General features: G+C 58.0%; 1 protein-coding gene across 1 annotated transcript; it reads right to left on the bottom strand.

Annotated features, from left to right (window-relative positions):
• Nucleotides 1-227: 227 nt before the first annotated feature.
• On the bottom strand, nt 228-7095 carry HMOX1 (heme oxygenase 1). The gene is made up of 5 exons (XM_004610485.2): nt 6781-7095; nt 4358-4478; nt 2644-3135; nt 2068-2170; nt 228-931 (listed from the first exon to the last, which is right to left on the bottom strand). The coding sequence occupies exons 1-5, from the start codon at nt 6801-6803 to the stop codon at nt 801-803; spliced, it is 870 nt and encodes a 289-aa protein (XP_004610542.1). The 5' UTR covers nt 6804-7095; the 3' UTR covers nt 228-800.
• Nucleotides 7096-15288: the final 8193 nt, after the last annotated feature.

Genomic DNA, 15288 nt, shown 5'->3' with positions numbered 1-15288 from the left:
CCCGGGCTGCTGCCATCCAACCCCCGCCCCACCCACCTGCAGCCTCCACACCCCACCCCTACCCCCCACTCCGTCTATCTCCCAGGGAGCCAGAAGGACCCACGGCGACCAATAGCCCAGGAAAAACACTCAAGTCCCTCTCAGGCAATGTCCTTTATTAGGTCACAGGAGTTAGAGACCAAGGCCACGTGCGGTGTGGTTAGCCGCCCCCACCCTCCCCCCCCACACCCCGCTATAAAAAAAACAACAACATAACACAACAAGGAAATACCAGCCCGGGCTAAGCTGATAGTCCCAAGGGACTTCCACGAAAACAAGACGAAGACACAACATCGAGGCAGGCTTGTATAAAAACAGGCACGACCCACGGACGGTTCAAGGGAGTGGTCGGGTCAGGGAGACCCCAAAAGTCTGAAGGTTCAAGACAGATGCTACCGCGGGCGGGGTCTTCTCGGCTCTGCTGCAGGAACAAGTGTTTGTGCATGTGTGTGTGTGTGCATGTGAACATGTGTGTGCATGTGTGTCTATGTGTGTGAACATGTGTGCATGTGTGTCCATGTGTGTAACCATGTGTGTGAACATGTGTGTGCATGTGTGAACATGTGTGTAAGCATGTGTGTGTGTGTGTGTGTGTGTAGGGGCAGGAAGGACCCCTGATCCAGTCCCACAAGTCCATGTTGCTGGCCACACGTGAAGATGCTGCTTCCTTTCCAGAGAGAGATGCGTGGAGAGGCGGGGGGGTTCGGCCCCCCGGGGTCCCAGGAGACGCCCCCGTCTCTGGTCTGGGGTGGGCCGGTCCCTCACATGGCGTAGAGGCCCATGGCGGCCACCGTGGCCACCAGAAAGCCGAGCATCAGGACCCAGCGGAGCAGCGGCGTCTGGGGGAGGCTGCCGGGGGACTTCCCTTTGGGGGTGTCCGCGGGGGCGGAGCCTGAAAGGCAGGAAGAGGGACCCGGATCAGCGGTGGAGAAAGAGGCGGGCCGGGCCCCTGGGAAACAGGAAGCAGAGGGCCCCGGGCTGTCCCTGCCAGCTCCCGCCTGGCCGAGGACCCACTGACAGACCCCAGGGCCTCCAGCACCAGCCCACGGGGGCAGGGGACACGTAGTCCCCTACACCCAGCCGAGCACGAAGCTCCCCAGAAGCCGGGAGCGGGGGGCAGCCCTGAGCCTGGGGAAGGTGCTCCCGGGATTCCTGGGATTCACAGCCCAAAGGCACTGGCTGCTGAGAACAGAGGAGCAGGACAGGGGTGAGGCGGGGCGAGGCTGGAGGCCCCCTTTCTTGGACACCACATACACCGTCCCCACAGGGGCTGTGTGCCCCCTCGAGTCCCCCTCAGAGGCCCCAGGCTGGAATAACGAGTGGAGCTGTGAGAGCTTCCAACAGTCTCTGAGACCCCCAGCCCAGGTGGGGGGCCGGGAGGGGCTCTCGTGACACAACCCTGCAAGGGCCCCCAAAAGACCCCCAACAAGAAAGGGGGGCAGGTGGGGCTCAGGCTTGGAGGGTCCATCCTCACTTCTCTGTAAATAGCACTGGAGCACTGTCTTCCCGTTGCTCATCGATGTGCTCGAGCGGGCACCAGTCACGTCTCCATGGTGAGACTTGTTGTGACTGTTTGAGGCATATCGAATGTGCCACACGGGGCTTGCCAGGCTCGGGAGCTTGCGGGGCTCTCCAAGAGGGGCGGAGGAATCGAACCCGGGTTGGCTGCGTGCAAGGCAAACGCCCTCCCCGCTGTGCTCTATCTCTGTATAAATGTACGTATATTTGGGGGGCTTCTTTGGGGTCCCACTCGGCAGTGCTCAGGCCCACTCCTGGCTCTGTGCTCACGGGTGCCCAGGGGAAACGCTCGGGCATCCACGCTGGAGATCAAGGTGAGGGCCCAAGTCTGCAGGGGCCCTTGGAATGAGCTAGGCCGCTCTGGCTTTTGCAGCTGGGGAAACTGAGGTAGGAAGCGGTTTTGCCTCACTTCCCCAGAGTCAGCTCCGTCCGTCAGAGGACAACAGACAGCCAAGGCAGCCAGGCCACGCCCCCCCCCGCCTCCCCACCCTGCTCCAGCGGCCCCCTTACCTGGCCCCCCGCTGCCCGCCCGCCGCTGTCGCAGGCCCGACCCCTGTGCGGGGCCCTGGTCCTCGGCGTCCTGCCTCTGCAGTTCCTGCAGGTCGTCAAACACCTGCAGCACAGAATGGAGACACGGGGTCAGACGGGGAGGGAAAAGCTGTCTGAAGGTGGCACAGCAGCCAAGCCCGCCACCCCCACAGGGTCCCCCACGCCCTGAGGAGAGGGATCTCTCTGCAGAGAGCCCACAGGAAGTCCCGAGCATCCCCCAAGCACTGCCAGGAGTGATTCCTGAGTGCAGAGCCCGGAGGAGGAACCCCTGGGCATCGCCGGGTGTGACCCAAAAGCCAAAAAAAAAAAAAAAAGGAAAAAGAAAAAGGGGCTGCAGCTATGCAATAGCACAGCGGGTAGGGAGTTTGCCTTGCACACAGCCGACCCGGGTTCGATTCCCAGCATCCCATAGGGTCCCCCGAGCACCGCCAGGACTGATTCCTGAGTGCAGAGCCAGGAGGAACCCCTGAGCATCGCTGGGTGTGACCCTAAAAGCAAAAAAAAAAAAGGGGGGGAGGAAAAAAGCGAAGCCCTCACCTGGATGTTGAGCAGGAAGGCCGCCTTGGCCTCGTCCAGCACGCGCCGCCTGACGTCGGGGGTCATGTCCAGCGTGTTCATGCGGGCGCGGTAGAGCTGCTTGAACTTGGTGGCGCTGTCGATGTTGGGGAAGTCGAAGAAGGCCAGGCCGTCGCTGCCGGCCGGCAGGTCCAGGGCCTTCTGCGCGATCTTGCGCAGGGTCTGGCCCCCGGACAGGTCCCCCAGGTAGCGCGTGTAGGCGTGTGCCACCAGCAGCTCGGGCTCGCGCCGCCCCACGTCGCGCAGGCGCTGCACGTAGCGCCGCGTGCCGGGCGTCGGGGCCAGGGCCTCGCGCCAGCGCGCGCCGAACCAGAAGGCCAGGGCGCGCTGCAGCGCGGGGCCGCGGTGCAGCTCCTCGGGGAAGTACAGCGGCTTGAACGCCGGGTGCTCCTTGTTGCGCTCGATCTCCTCCTCCAGGGCCTCGTAGATGTGGTACAGCGAGGCCATCACCAGCTGCGGGAAGAGCGGCCGGGAGTGAGGCACTGCCCGGAGGTAGGGGTGGGGGGTGGGGGGGCGTCTCCTGCCTCCCCGCCCCAGCCGCAATGATGCCGACGCTGGCAGGCACCTGCTGAGCCTAAAATCCCTCCATCCCGCCCAATAAAACACTCAATGCCTCTACTGCAAACCACAACACCCAAAAGGAGAGAGAGAGCAAAAGGAAATGCCCTGCCACAGAGGCGGGGTGGGGTGGAGGGGATGGGATTGGGGGGTGGGAGGGATGCTGGGATCATTGGTGGTGGAGAATGGGCACTGGTGGAGGGATGAGTGCTGGAACATTGTATGAGGGAAACACAAGCACGAAAATGTATAAATCTGTAACTGTTCCCTCACGGTGAGTCACTGATTAAAAAATAAAATACAAAGAAAGAAATAAATAAAAACTAAAGGCTGGAGCGAGAGCACAGAGGGGAGGGCGTTTGCCTTGCATGCAGCCGACCCGGGTTCGGTCCCCGGCATCCCATAGGGTCCCCCGAGCACCGCCAGGATTAATTCCTAATTCCTGAGTGCAGAGCCAGGAGTAACCCCTGTGCATCTCCGGGTGTGACCCAAAAAGAAAAAAAAAAACAAAAAAACACTTTTCAGGGCTGGAGCGATAGCACAGCGGGTCGGGCGTTTGCCTTGCACGCGGCTGACCCGGGTTCTGTCCCCGGCATCCCATGGGTCCCCTGAGCACCACCACCAGGAGGAATTCCTGAATGCATGAGCCAGGAGGAAGCCCTGAGCATTGCTGGGTGTGACTCCAACACGAAAACAACCACCACAAAAATGAGACCTTTTGAAATCCAAAAAGGCTGGATTTCACCCTTTCCCCCATGGACTTTGCTGTGTGACCTCCTCACCTTCTCTGAGCCTTCTCTTCCCTCAATGCCGCTACCCCCATCCCTTTTGCAGGGTTGTGGCCCAGAAACAAAATCTAGTTTATAGAAGGCCCCAAGCAGGAGCTCCATAGAAAGGACCAGAGCCCCTGGCCCTCCGTGACACTCCAGAGCAGGCTGTGAATTTGCTGTGTGGCCTCTGGTTCACTGCCTGCCCTCTCTGAGCCTCCATGGCTCAACTATAGCATGATGCCCAGGGGCAGGCCTATGTGGTCCCTCAATACCCAGGGTCCCCAGCCGCACCTAGCCCCCTGACCTACAGCTCAGGCCCACCTGGTGCCCCCGCCCAGGCCACCTACCTTAAAGCTTTTGGGCGTGACCTGGCCCTTCTGGAAGTTCTTCATGAACTCCGCATTCTCCGCCTGAACGTGCACCTCCTTGGTGGCCTCCTTCATGGCCTCCGACAGGTCCTGGCGCATGCTGGAAGGGAACAAGAGGGCACCTGTGAGCAAGGCGCTGTCCCCACCCAGCTAAGGGGGTTTCGCCTTTTAGAAGTCTTGGGGGAGGAAGAACTGAAGGGCTGGCATGCAGGAGGCCAAGGGGACACCCCCAGCCCCACACAGTCCCCGGCTCCACTGGGAGCAACCCCGAGCACTGAGCAGGGAGTCCTCTCCAGAGCACTGAGTGGGGAGTCATTCCCAGAGCACTCGGCAAGGGAGTCATTCCCAAGACTGCCAGGTGTGGTCAAACAACCCCCACCCTGACAAAGCAAACATTGGCTGGAAAGATAGTGCCGCCGGCTGGGCGACTGCTTGGCACGCAGTGAAGCCATGAGAGATCCTGAGCCCCGCCAGGAGTAACCCCTGAGCACTGCCAAGTGTGGCCCCAAAACCACAAGGAGGGGCCAGAACGATAGCACAGCGGGGAGGGCGTTTGCCTCGCAACACGGCTGACCGGGTTTGATCCCCGGCATCCCACAGGGTCCCCTGAGCACCGCCAGAGTCAGAAGTCAGCCCTGCTGGTGTGGCCCAGAAAGGAAACAGGTTAAAGGAAATGTGGGCTTTCCCGGGGTCCTCTGCAGAGAAAACGCCCAGCTCCCACGAGGCCAGGCGGCCAGGTGCCTCAGGACATTGCCCCACCAAGGCTGCACGGTCATTAAAGTGCTAAGCCAGGGTCAGTGGGTCAGGGAGAGACGTGGGTGGAGGCCACGGGGCGGGGCGGGGTGGGGGGGGCCGTGAGGGGGAGCAGCGGTCAGCACAGGGGTCCAAAGTTCCACCTCGTCCCAATGCAGCATCCTAATAGCTTTGATTGGCCTTTAGTGGCTTCACTGATTCTCCTACAGTTCAGACACAAACCTCAGGACCGCTTGTAAGGAGATGCATATTCCAAAAGGGGGGTGGGTTTAAAAGGAAAGAACTCCTGACGGCCAGCGAGACAATATGGGGATGAACATCAGCCCTGCCTGCAGCTGACCCGGGTTCAATCCCCGGCACCGGCTACGGTCTGACACCCCAAGCCCCGCTGGGAGCTATATCTGAGCACCGAGCTGGGAGTAAGCCCCTGAGCACTGCAGGGGGTGGCCCCCAAACAAAAACAAAGCAGATCTCCGGGCCAGGGAATGAGCACCACACAGATCCCAAGCAATGCCGGGAGTGACCCCTGCAACAGGCAGAGAGAAGCCCCCGAGGATGACCTCCTTCTCCAAAAACCAGGTAACCCCAGTTTACACAGAGGAAACGTCTTCCTTGGGAATGGGGTCTGCACTTCCCTCGAGACTGCCGTTTCTCCCTCCCACACCCCTTAAAAAAAAAAAAAAGACAGGTTCCTAACTGCTGGCTCTCAGGAGGAGGAGGAGGTGGCCAGATCAAGGTTCAAAAGTCCAGCTGGGGGGCTGCCCAGCCAGGTGGCCACATGCCCGCTGCCCCAAGGGAAGTCGTCATCTTGGAAAAGTTGGGGTCTTGGGGTCCCCATGCTTCCGGGAGTCCCAGCTAGAGGGGCAGGCAGGGGTTTCTGACAAAGCACACTCCACACACACACACACACACACACAGAGTCTCTCATCTGGACTCTGGCCCGCCAGGGAATTCCAGGTTCTACTCAGCCCCTCCAAACCCCGTCCAAAGTCCAATACCAGATTCAGTTGTGGGGAGAGGGGGTGGGCTTGCTCCACACACACACACACAACCCTCAAGGACTCAATGCCACAGGCTGCACACGCCCCCTTGGGCTAACACCCAGGCCACAGAGCCAGCTCAAAGGACTGTGACCTCAGGCTCTGAGTGCCCGACAGTCGGGAGCTCATACACACTCCCTCCCAGCAGCCCCGGGTCCCCGGGCCCACAGGGCTTAAAGCAGACCCCCCATCCCGGGGCAAACTTCTAAACACACTCCCCAGACACACAAAGAGCCCTATAGAGCCAAAGAGTTTAAAAACTCGACGGGGCCGCGGCTGACCCGGGTCGGATCCCAGCCACTGATACACCCGAGCGGCGCCTGACGCGATTCCTGAGCGCAGAGCCAGGAGTCAGCCCTGAGCGCTTGGCCAGGTGGAGCACTCCGCCCCCCCAAAAAAAAAGTTAGCCACCAAGGAGATCCTTGTCGCTGGCCACCCTCGCGGGGGGGGGGGGGGCCCTGGGAGCAGGACCTGGAAAGCATCTTCCTTCCCTCCCGGCACGCGCAGCGCCTGGCCGCCAAGCCCGGGAGCCGGGCAGCTGCGCCCCGTCCGCGCCGTCGCTGCCCGGCTCTGCCCGCCCCCCTCCCAGGTCCGGCCGCCCGCGCTTGCCTGCTGGACTGCGGGTGCTCCATGCTGCCGTGCGGGGGTCCCTGGACGCTGGCCACGGGGCTGTGCGCTGGGAGCCTGGACGCCGAGATGCGCGCTCGGTGCTTGGACGCCGGGATGCGCGCTCGGGGTCGGGATGCTGCGAGGCGCGCTCGGAGTCGGGATGCAGGGATGCGCGCTCGGAGTCGGGATGCTGCGAGGCGCGCTTGGGGTCGGGATGCTGCGAGGCGCGCTCGGAGCCTGGACGCGGGCTGCGGGGCCGGTGTGCGCGCTCGGAGCCTGGAAGCCGACTGTGGCCAGCGTTGGCCGCGCGGTCCTTTTATCCCCGCCCGCCGTCACGTGGCCGCGCCCCGCAGCTGATCAAGCAACCCAGGGCCCGGGACGTTGCAACACCCGCGCCCCGCCCGCTGGCCCGCCCGCCGCGGGGGTGGACGGGGAGTGGTCACATGAGCTTGCAAAACAAAGCCATTTAGAACAGGACGTTTAAAAAAAAAAAAAAAAAGAAAAGTCGGGAAATCCGAGCCTCTGGGTGTCTCCTCGGCTCTGCCCGAGAGCGACCCGGCGCTCCCGGCGAATCGCGAAGGTTCCAGAAAGTTGGAAGGAGAGAGAAAGGGAAGTGGGGGGGAAGGGGTGGTCTCAGGGCTGGAGGCATTAAGGGGCAACGTCCCACGTCGGGCCTTGAAGATTCAGGAGCCAGTTCCCCAAAAGGTCCCACTACCTGGACATTCGCCTTCCCTTTCCGGGCTTACGTGTAGTTTATCACTTGGGGGGGGAAGGCGGGGCGATGCTCAGAGCTTACGCCTGGTCCTGAGCTCAGGGCTTAACTCCTGGCGGTGCTCGAGGAACCCTGTGGGATGCCAGCGCCCCGCGCCCTCCCCGCTGTCCCGTCCCTCTGGCCCTGAAGCGATGGTAAATAGTTCCCGTGTGCTGCCAGCGCCTGTTCTCCAGGTGCAGCCCTGCCGCGGTCCCTTCCGTTTTACAGAACGGGAAAACAGGCTCAGGAGGGTCCCTGCTGGGTGCCCAGGGTCACAGATAAAGCAGGAAGCGCTGGGGGTTCTCACAGATAATACAGGAGGCATAAGGTGTTTGCGTTTGCGTTGCAGGCAGTTGACCCCTGCTGGGCACTGCACTTGGCGCCCCTAGGCCCTGGCCAGCAGTGACCTCTGAGCACAGAGCCAGGAGTAGCCCCTGAGCACCTGGGTGTGCCCCCCCTTAAAAAAAAAAAGCCAGGAACTCTGACCCAGAACCTGGGGACATTCCGAGCCTCCTTCAGCCTCCTCAGGCTCCAGCCGTGCACTTGTACACAGCTCCACCAAGACGCTGATCAAACAGACCTGCCCCTCCGTGTCTGAGTCAGCCGGAACACAACCGCCAGCATTCCCCCGCAGAGCTAACTAACTTAGGACAGAGCAGGCAGGGCGTTTGCCACGCTGGGTTCCATCCCCGGCATCCCCATAGGGTCCCCCGAGCAGCGCCAGGAGTGATTCCTGAGCGCAGAGCCAGGAGGAACCCCTGTGCATCTCCGGGTGTGACCCCCCAAAAAAAAACAAGCAAACCAACAAGAAGAATTACGGTAGTGCACAAACAATTCACCCTTACCGATCCATGGGGGCAGGGGGGGAGGATGGGGGGTTCACTCTGCAGGAGGCAGGTGGGCAAAGTATAGAGGGGCAAGACTAGGCGAGAAAAACTGGGCTAGGTTTCTTTTTTTTTTTCTTTTTGTGTCACACCCAGTAGTGCACAGGGGTTACTCCTGGCTCTGCACTCAGGAATCACCCCTGGCAGTGCTGGGGGACCCTAGGGGATGCTGGGAATCGAACCTGGGTCGGCCACGTGCAAGGCAAACGCCCTCCCCGCTGTGCTATCACTCCAGCCCCTGGGCTAGATTTCATCCTAGCCCATCCCCAACCTTTGGGAGCACCCGGACCTCCAAATAAAAAGTGAATCTGGGGCTGGAGCAATAGCACAGCGGGGAGGGCGTTTGCCTTGCACGCAGCTGACCCGAGTTCAATTCCCAGCATCCCCTAGGGTCCCCTGAGCACTTCCAGGAGTAATTCCTGAGTGCATGAGCCAGGAGGAAACCCCTGTGCATCTCGAGGGTGTGACCCAAAAAGAAAAATAAATAAATAAGCGATAAGTGGTGTTTGGAAAAGGTGCGTGCTAGCACCTCCAGCCTTGAAGAACCACAAGTCCGGGCCTGAGGTGGGCCTGTCTCGCACTCATCTCCCACCCAGGAGACCCCACCCTGGCCGGCCTAAGAGTGTCCAGCACTGCAGAAAGGCCGAGAGGTCTCCGCAGGGATGCGGGTGATAGGCCTGGCCAGAGAGAGATAAAGACTTCCGGCTGGGTGGGGGCGGTAGTCCAGCGGGGAAGGCGTTTGCCCTGTACGTAGCCCACCCAGGTTTTATCCTGGGCATCCCATCTGTGCCCCTCCACCCCCACCCCGAGCACCGCCAGGAGGGATTCCTGAGCACAGAGTCAGAAGTAAGCCATGAGCACCCCTGGGTGGGACCCAAAATCAAACCAAACCGAAGAGCGAAAAGGGTGAGGGGCTGAGGGTGTGACTTGGCAGCTAAGCGCTCTGTGTGTGTGTGTGTGTGAAAGAGAGAGAGAGAGAGAGAGAGAGAGAGAGAGAGAGAGAGAGAGAGAGAGAGACCCTCGGTTTGATCCTCCAGCTCATCAAAAAAAGTATATATATATATGTATATATATATAAAAGTATATATATATAAGTATATATATATATATATATGTGTGTGTGTGTGTGTGTGTGTGTGTGTGTATGTTTGGACCCAGGCCGATTGATATCTAAGTATCAAGGGAGAGGGTAAGCCAGGTCAGAGAACAGGGTCGTTCCTGAAACAGCCCGCCGGGCCGGGTAGGACTGATTCGGGGAGCTGCTGTCGACAGCCGGGAAGAGTTGTACCATGTACCAGCCTCCCAGAGGGTAGGTCCGTGGCTGCTAAGTGATTCAGAAAAAGAAAAAAAAAAAAGAATCGCAGAGAACTTTCTAGAAATAAGGACTCTGAGAAACCAATGCCCTCCTGAGGATGTGAGTTCTAGAAGGACAGAGACTCCTGTGTGCTTTGGTTCTGGAGGAAGCGTTCGGTTTGGTCTGGGGTGGGCCGGGGTGGGGGGTGGGTGCACACCTAGCAGTGCTCAGGGCTCAGTTCTGGCAGCCTTGGAGGCATCGCGTGGAGTCTGGGCCTTCCGCGTACAAAGCAGATGCTCCCGCTGAAGCTTCCTGTTGTTTTTCTTGGGTTTTTTTTTTTGGGGGGGGGGTGGGCACCAGACTGTGTGATGCTCAGGGCTTACTCCTGGCTCAGGAATTACTCCTGGAGGTGCTCAGGGGACCCTATGGGAATGCCGGGAATAAAACCTAGATAATAGCATTAAGACAAATTCCCTCCCACTGTACTATCCCTTCAGCTCAAGTTTTGTGTTTTTTGGGGCTTTTCAGGTTTTGGGTGTTGTTGTTTTTTGTTTGTTTATTTGTTTGTTTGTTTGCTTTTTGGGTCACACCCGGCGATGCACAGGGGTTACTCCTGGTTCTGCACTCAGGAATCACTCCTGGTGGTGCTCAGAGGACCAGATCGGTGCTGGGGATTGAAACTGGGTTGGCCATGTGCAAGGCAGATGCCCAAGCTTTGTGTTTTGGTTTTGTTTTTGTTTTTGTTTCTTTTTTTTTTTTTCTTTTTGGGTCACACCCGGCGATGCTCAGGGGTTATTCCTGGCTCTGCACTCAGGGAATCACTCCTGGCTGTGCTTGGGGGAACCATATGGGATGCCGGGAATCAAACCTGGGTCGGGCGCACGCAAGGCAAATGCCCTACCCGCTGCGCTATCGCTCCAGCCCCACCAAGCTTTGTGTTTTTAAAGCCCCAGAACCCTGCCCTTGCCTGGCAGGTAGCTAGATCATCAATAAAGACTGAACCATTGATTGAAGGAATCCAGACCACGAAAAGATCTCTTTCTGGGAGACCCAATAATATTGCAAAGCTGCCAAGCGGGGCTCCGGGATCAAGCTGTAATCTGTGACCTCCCCCAGCTTAATTGAGCATCTACTAAGTCCATGCCCGTCTGTATGGAACCTTAGTTAATATGGACAACAGCCCTTGTCCAGTCTGGTCATTAGGTCAGCCTTGAGACACAGAGAGGTCAACATCATTTTTCCAAGTCACACAGTCAGACCTTAGGAGACTGGACTCACTCCTGACTCCTACATTACCCCCGCCCACTCCCCGACCCCCATCAGGGGCTAGCCCAGGTCCCCCAGGGCGTGGGGGAGTGTGAGTGTGTGAAGGCCTGGAGGCTTCCCATCTGCAGACCCCAATCCAGTTGACTTAGGGACCCCCGGGGTAAAGCCCATGGAGTCCAACCCCTTCTTGTCTAACATGGGGTGCCTTGGGCCGGGGTGGGGGGAGGTGAGAAATTTATCCGGGCTGATCCTCCAGTGACTTCCTGGTTACCAGCCCTGACCTGCCCCTGTCTCTGGGAGCCCCTGGGTGCAGCCCCAGACAACCCCAGGGCAGAGCAGGGGCCGGCCGCTTCTCTGCTCTGGGTCAGGGATGAGTGTGTGGGCCTCCCTTCCCAAGCTGACTCAGCCCTGCACGCTTCCCCTTCCCCGGCCTCCACTGCCGGGACAATTCCATTGCTTAAAAAAAAAAAAAAAAAAAAAGTATTCTCCTTCCCCTTTTTTGGGTCTTTGATTGGGAAGGGGGGTTTGTCAGGAGGCTGGGGGCGTCTCCGATACATTCAAAATCACATCCGCTGGATCTCGTCTGCTATGGATGAGGCACGGTGCCAGGGGCTGGATTGGTGGTCTCACGCGTGTAAGGCAGGTGCCCCAACGCTGGGCTACCCCTGGTCCCCGCTCCTGACACCTCCATGCTGTTCTTCCCCTCCCCCGCTGCGGTCGGCTGAATAACACCCCCCCACCCACCCAAGTGAGCCTCCTCGCATCAGCAAAAGGATTTTGCAGGCGTGATTACTTTAAGGCTCTTGAGTCTTGAGTCGAGGTCAAAGGATCCTGGATAATCCTCGGGGCTGACTGTAACCCCCCTGCCCCGGGCCTTCCCCGGAGGGGGCTGGAGGCTGGACTGACCCGGGTATTGCTGAGTACGGGCTGCCCATGGGGACCCCCAAAACAGGAGAGTGTCAGGGCCCAGGGCAGATCCTGCTCCCCAGCACCCTTAGAGGAACCTGATTTAGGACTTTGATTTCCGGAAAGTCACCTCAGGGCCCAGAGAGACAGTGACAGGGGTGATGGCACTTTCCTTGCTCACAGCCGACCCTGGCTCCGTCCCCAGCACCATCCATGATCGTCCCAAGTCCCTCTAGGAGTGGCTGCTGAGCACAGAGCCAGGAGCAAGTCCTCAATACCTCTGTGTATGCCCTCCCCCCAACCAAAAAAAAAAAAACAGGAGAAAGAAGAAAAATATGTGTTCTTTTTAAAAAAATATTATTATTATTATTATTATTATTTTGCTTTTTGGGTCACACCGGTGATGTTCAGGGCTGACTCCTGGTTCTGCACTCAGGAATGACTCCCGGCGGTGCTCAGGGGACCATCTGGGATGCTGGGAATCGAACCCCGGTCAGCGGTGTACAAGGCAAACGCCCTCCCCGCTGTGCTAGTGCTCCAGCCCCATATGTGTTCCTTTTTAAGGTACTTTTTTAAGGTGTCGGGGACGGTTCTGAAGACCCCGGAAAAGAGATTCCCACCACCCTCTGGCTTGTCCCCTTTATATTTGGGGCAAGTTCTCAGCTTTGGAGAACAAAAGGCAAAGATAGAAAAGGCGGGGGGGGGGGGGGGGAGTGTCCTCTCTCCTCTCTCCTGTCCCCATACCACATGGTCCCCTGAGCATAGCCAGGATATAGACCAAACTATATATATACTAACATAGCACGGCTGGACATAGCCCAAACACCTGTCCACTCCCCCACAAGGCCTTACCCCCCAAATCCTGTAACAGCAGATATAATCCCCCCCAAAAACCAGGCGGTGCTCAAGGGACCCTATGGGATGCTGGGAATCGAACCCGGGTCGGCCACGTGCAAGGCAAACGCCCTCCCCCCTGTGCTATCGCTCCAGCCCCTCAGGGTTCGAATCCCAGCATCCCATAGGGACCCCTGAGCACCGCCAGGGGTGATTCCTGAGTGCATGAGCTAGGAGTGACCCCTGTGCATGGCCGGGTGTGACCCCAAAATTAAAATAAATAAATAAATATATATATTTTTAAGGGAAAATTCAACTTTCAAGTCAATTAGGATAAACTATGCTTATTCAGTATCCTGTAAAAGCAAAAAAAAAAAAAAGCTACATAATGATCAACCAAATCTCAGGATTCTGCTAGAAATTCCACTTCCCCTCGCTCGCTGCCCTCTGACCAACCTCCCGGGAGGAGGCTGCAGGAATGGCTTTTGACTCAGCAAAATTCCGCTCCCCTCAGGCCCCCCTCCCCAACATGACACAGCAGAAAAGCAGCTGTGGGCCTGGAAGGCGGAAATCAGGACTCAGCACTGTTCTGCTCGGCCGCCTGGAACCCGGACCCCCGCGGCTGCCGGGAAGGGCCACGCGCTGGTTCCAGCAGAAAAATAGTCCAGGGGCTGGCGGGGCTGCACTGTGGGGAGGGCGTTTCCCTTGCCCACGGCTGACCTGGGTTCCACCCCTGGCACCCCACATGGTCCCCTGAGCCAGGAGTGATTCCCGAGTGCAGAGCCAGGAGGAACCCCCCCAGCATCCCAGGTGTGGCCCCCAACAAAAACAAACAAACAGGGGCTGGAGTGATAGCACAGTGGGTAGGGCGTTTGCCTTGCACGCGGCCGACCCGGGTTCGATTCCCAGCGTCCCATATGGTCCCCTGAGCACTGCCAGGGGTCATTCCTGAGTGTAGAGCCAGGAATGACCCCTGAGCATTGCCGGGTGTGACCCAAAAAGCAAAAAAAAAAAAAAAAAAAAACCAAACAAACAAACAAAAACGCCCTTTTCAGAAGCTTCCTGAATGCCTTAACACAGACCCCCCCTTAGCTTTTCTGTGGTGGTGGGGCAGGGGGCATACGCAACAGTGCTCAGGCGCCAGGCGGCCCGGATTGGCTGCACGCAAGGCAAGTGCCTTACTGCTCCGAGATCTTTCTGGCCTCATCTTTCATTTTTTTTTTTCATTTTTGGGTCACACCCAGCAATGGTCAGGATTTCCTCCTGGCTCTGCACTCAGGAATCACTCCTGGTGGTGCCTGGGGGACCATATGGGGTGCTCCGGCCTGGCCCCTGGCACCCCTCTTGTATTTTTGTTTTGGGGTGTTTTTTTCTTTGTTTGGGCCTCTCCTGGCTCAGTGTCTGTGGGGGGCTCACTCCTGGCGTGCTTGGAAATCTGGGTCTGCAGTTGGAGCCCAGGGCTCCTGCATGCGAAACAGCACGATCTCTCGGAACCCAGGGGCACTGTTTTTCATTCAGACACTGTAGAAGCTTCACTTCCGCTTCAGTCTGGAGTTTCCCATCACTGTTCTCTCTCTGCTACAAGCAGATACACTTCATTTCACGCCAGTTTCTTTCTCTTTTGTTTTATTTTATTTTATTTTGCTTTTGGGGTCACACCCGGCAATGCACAGGGGTGACTCCTGGCTCTGCACTCAGGAATGACTCCTGGTGGTGCTCGGGGGACTCTATGGGATGCTGGGAATCGAACCTGGGTCGGCCACGTGCAAGGCAAACGCCCTCCCCGCAGTGCTATCACTCCAGCCCCCTCTCTTTTCTTTGTTTAATAAACTTTCTTCCCCAGGCAAATTGCCCAGGAGGGGAGCAAAGAAAAGCGTTTTTCTCCACCACCTGAAGAAACAGTTTGACAAAGAAGCTGCGAAACATGCACCTACCTACCATACACCCCAGCCGTTCTGCACCTGCGTCTGTTTACCCAGGCAAACGCTCCCATTTACCAAATTGAAGCATCTGTCTCTGCAGAGACTCACATGCAACTGCTCCCCGGGGTTCTGGTCCTGAGTCTGGGAACTAGAACCAACCACCGGAGGGGGGGCGGGAGTGATAGGACAGTGGGGGTGGACTTGCTGGGCACATAGCCCACGGGTTTGATCCCTAGCAGCCCACAGGGTCCCCTGAGCCCACCAGGAGTGATTCCTGAACGTAGAGTCAGGAGCCTCACTGGGTGTGGCAACCCTCCCCAAAAAAGTAAAAAGCTTCAACATTTAAACAAACATACGCCCTATTTTCTTTTCTTTTCTTTTTTTTAAATTTTATTGAATCACCGTGAGATAGTTACAAGCTTTCATGTTTGGGTTACAATCTCACAATGATCAAACACCCATCCCTCCACCAGTGCACATTCCCCACCACCAATATCCCGGGTATACCCCCCCTTTCCCACCCTCCCCCTGCCTCCCTGGCAGACAATATTCCCCAGACTCTCTCTCTACTTTGGGGCATCATGGCTTGCAACACAGACACTGAGAGGCCATCAATACTCCCTGTTTTCAAATCATGAAAATAAAGCAATG

Source organism: Sorex araneus, chromosome 6 (genome assembly GCF_027595985.1).
Source record: "Sorex araneus isolate mSorAra2 chromosome 6, mSorAra2.pri, whole genome shotgun sequence".
Taxonomy (NCBI): domain Eukaryota; kingdom Metazoa; phylum Chordata; class Mammalia; order Eulipotyphla; family Soricidae; genus Sorex; species Sorex araneus.
This window is presented reverse-complemented; position numbering and strand designations above follow the sequence as displayed.

Coding starts and splice junctions, on each gene's coding strand:
- HMOX1 (XM_004610485.2), bottom strand. CDS start 6,803: ATGGAGCACCCGCAGTCCAGCAG. Junction 4,479..6,780: donor GAGCACCCGCAGTCCAGCAG/GCAAGCGCGGGC, acceptor GTTCCCTTCCAG/CATGCGCCAGGACCTGTCGG. Junction 2,171..2,643: donor CCTTCCTGCTCAACATCCAG/GTGAGGGCTTCG, acceptor TCTGTGCTGCAG/GTGTTTGACGACCTGCAGGA.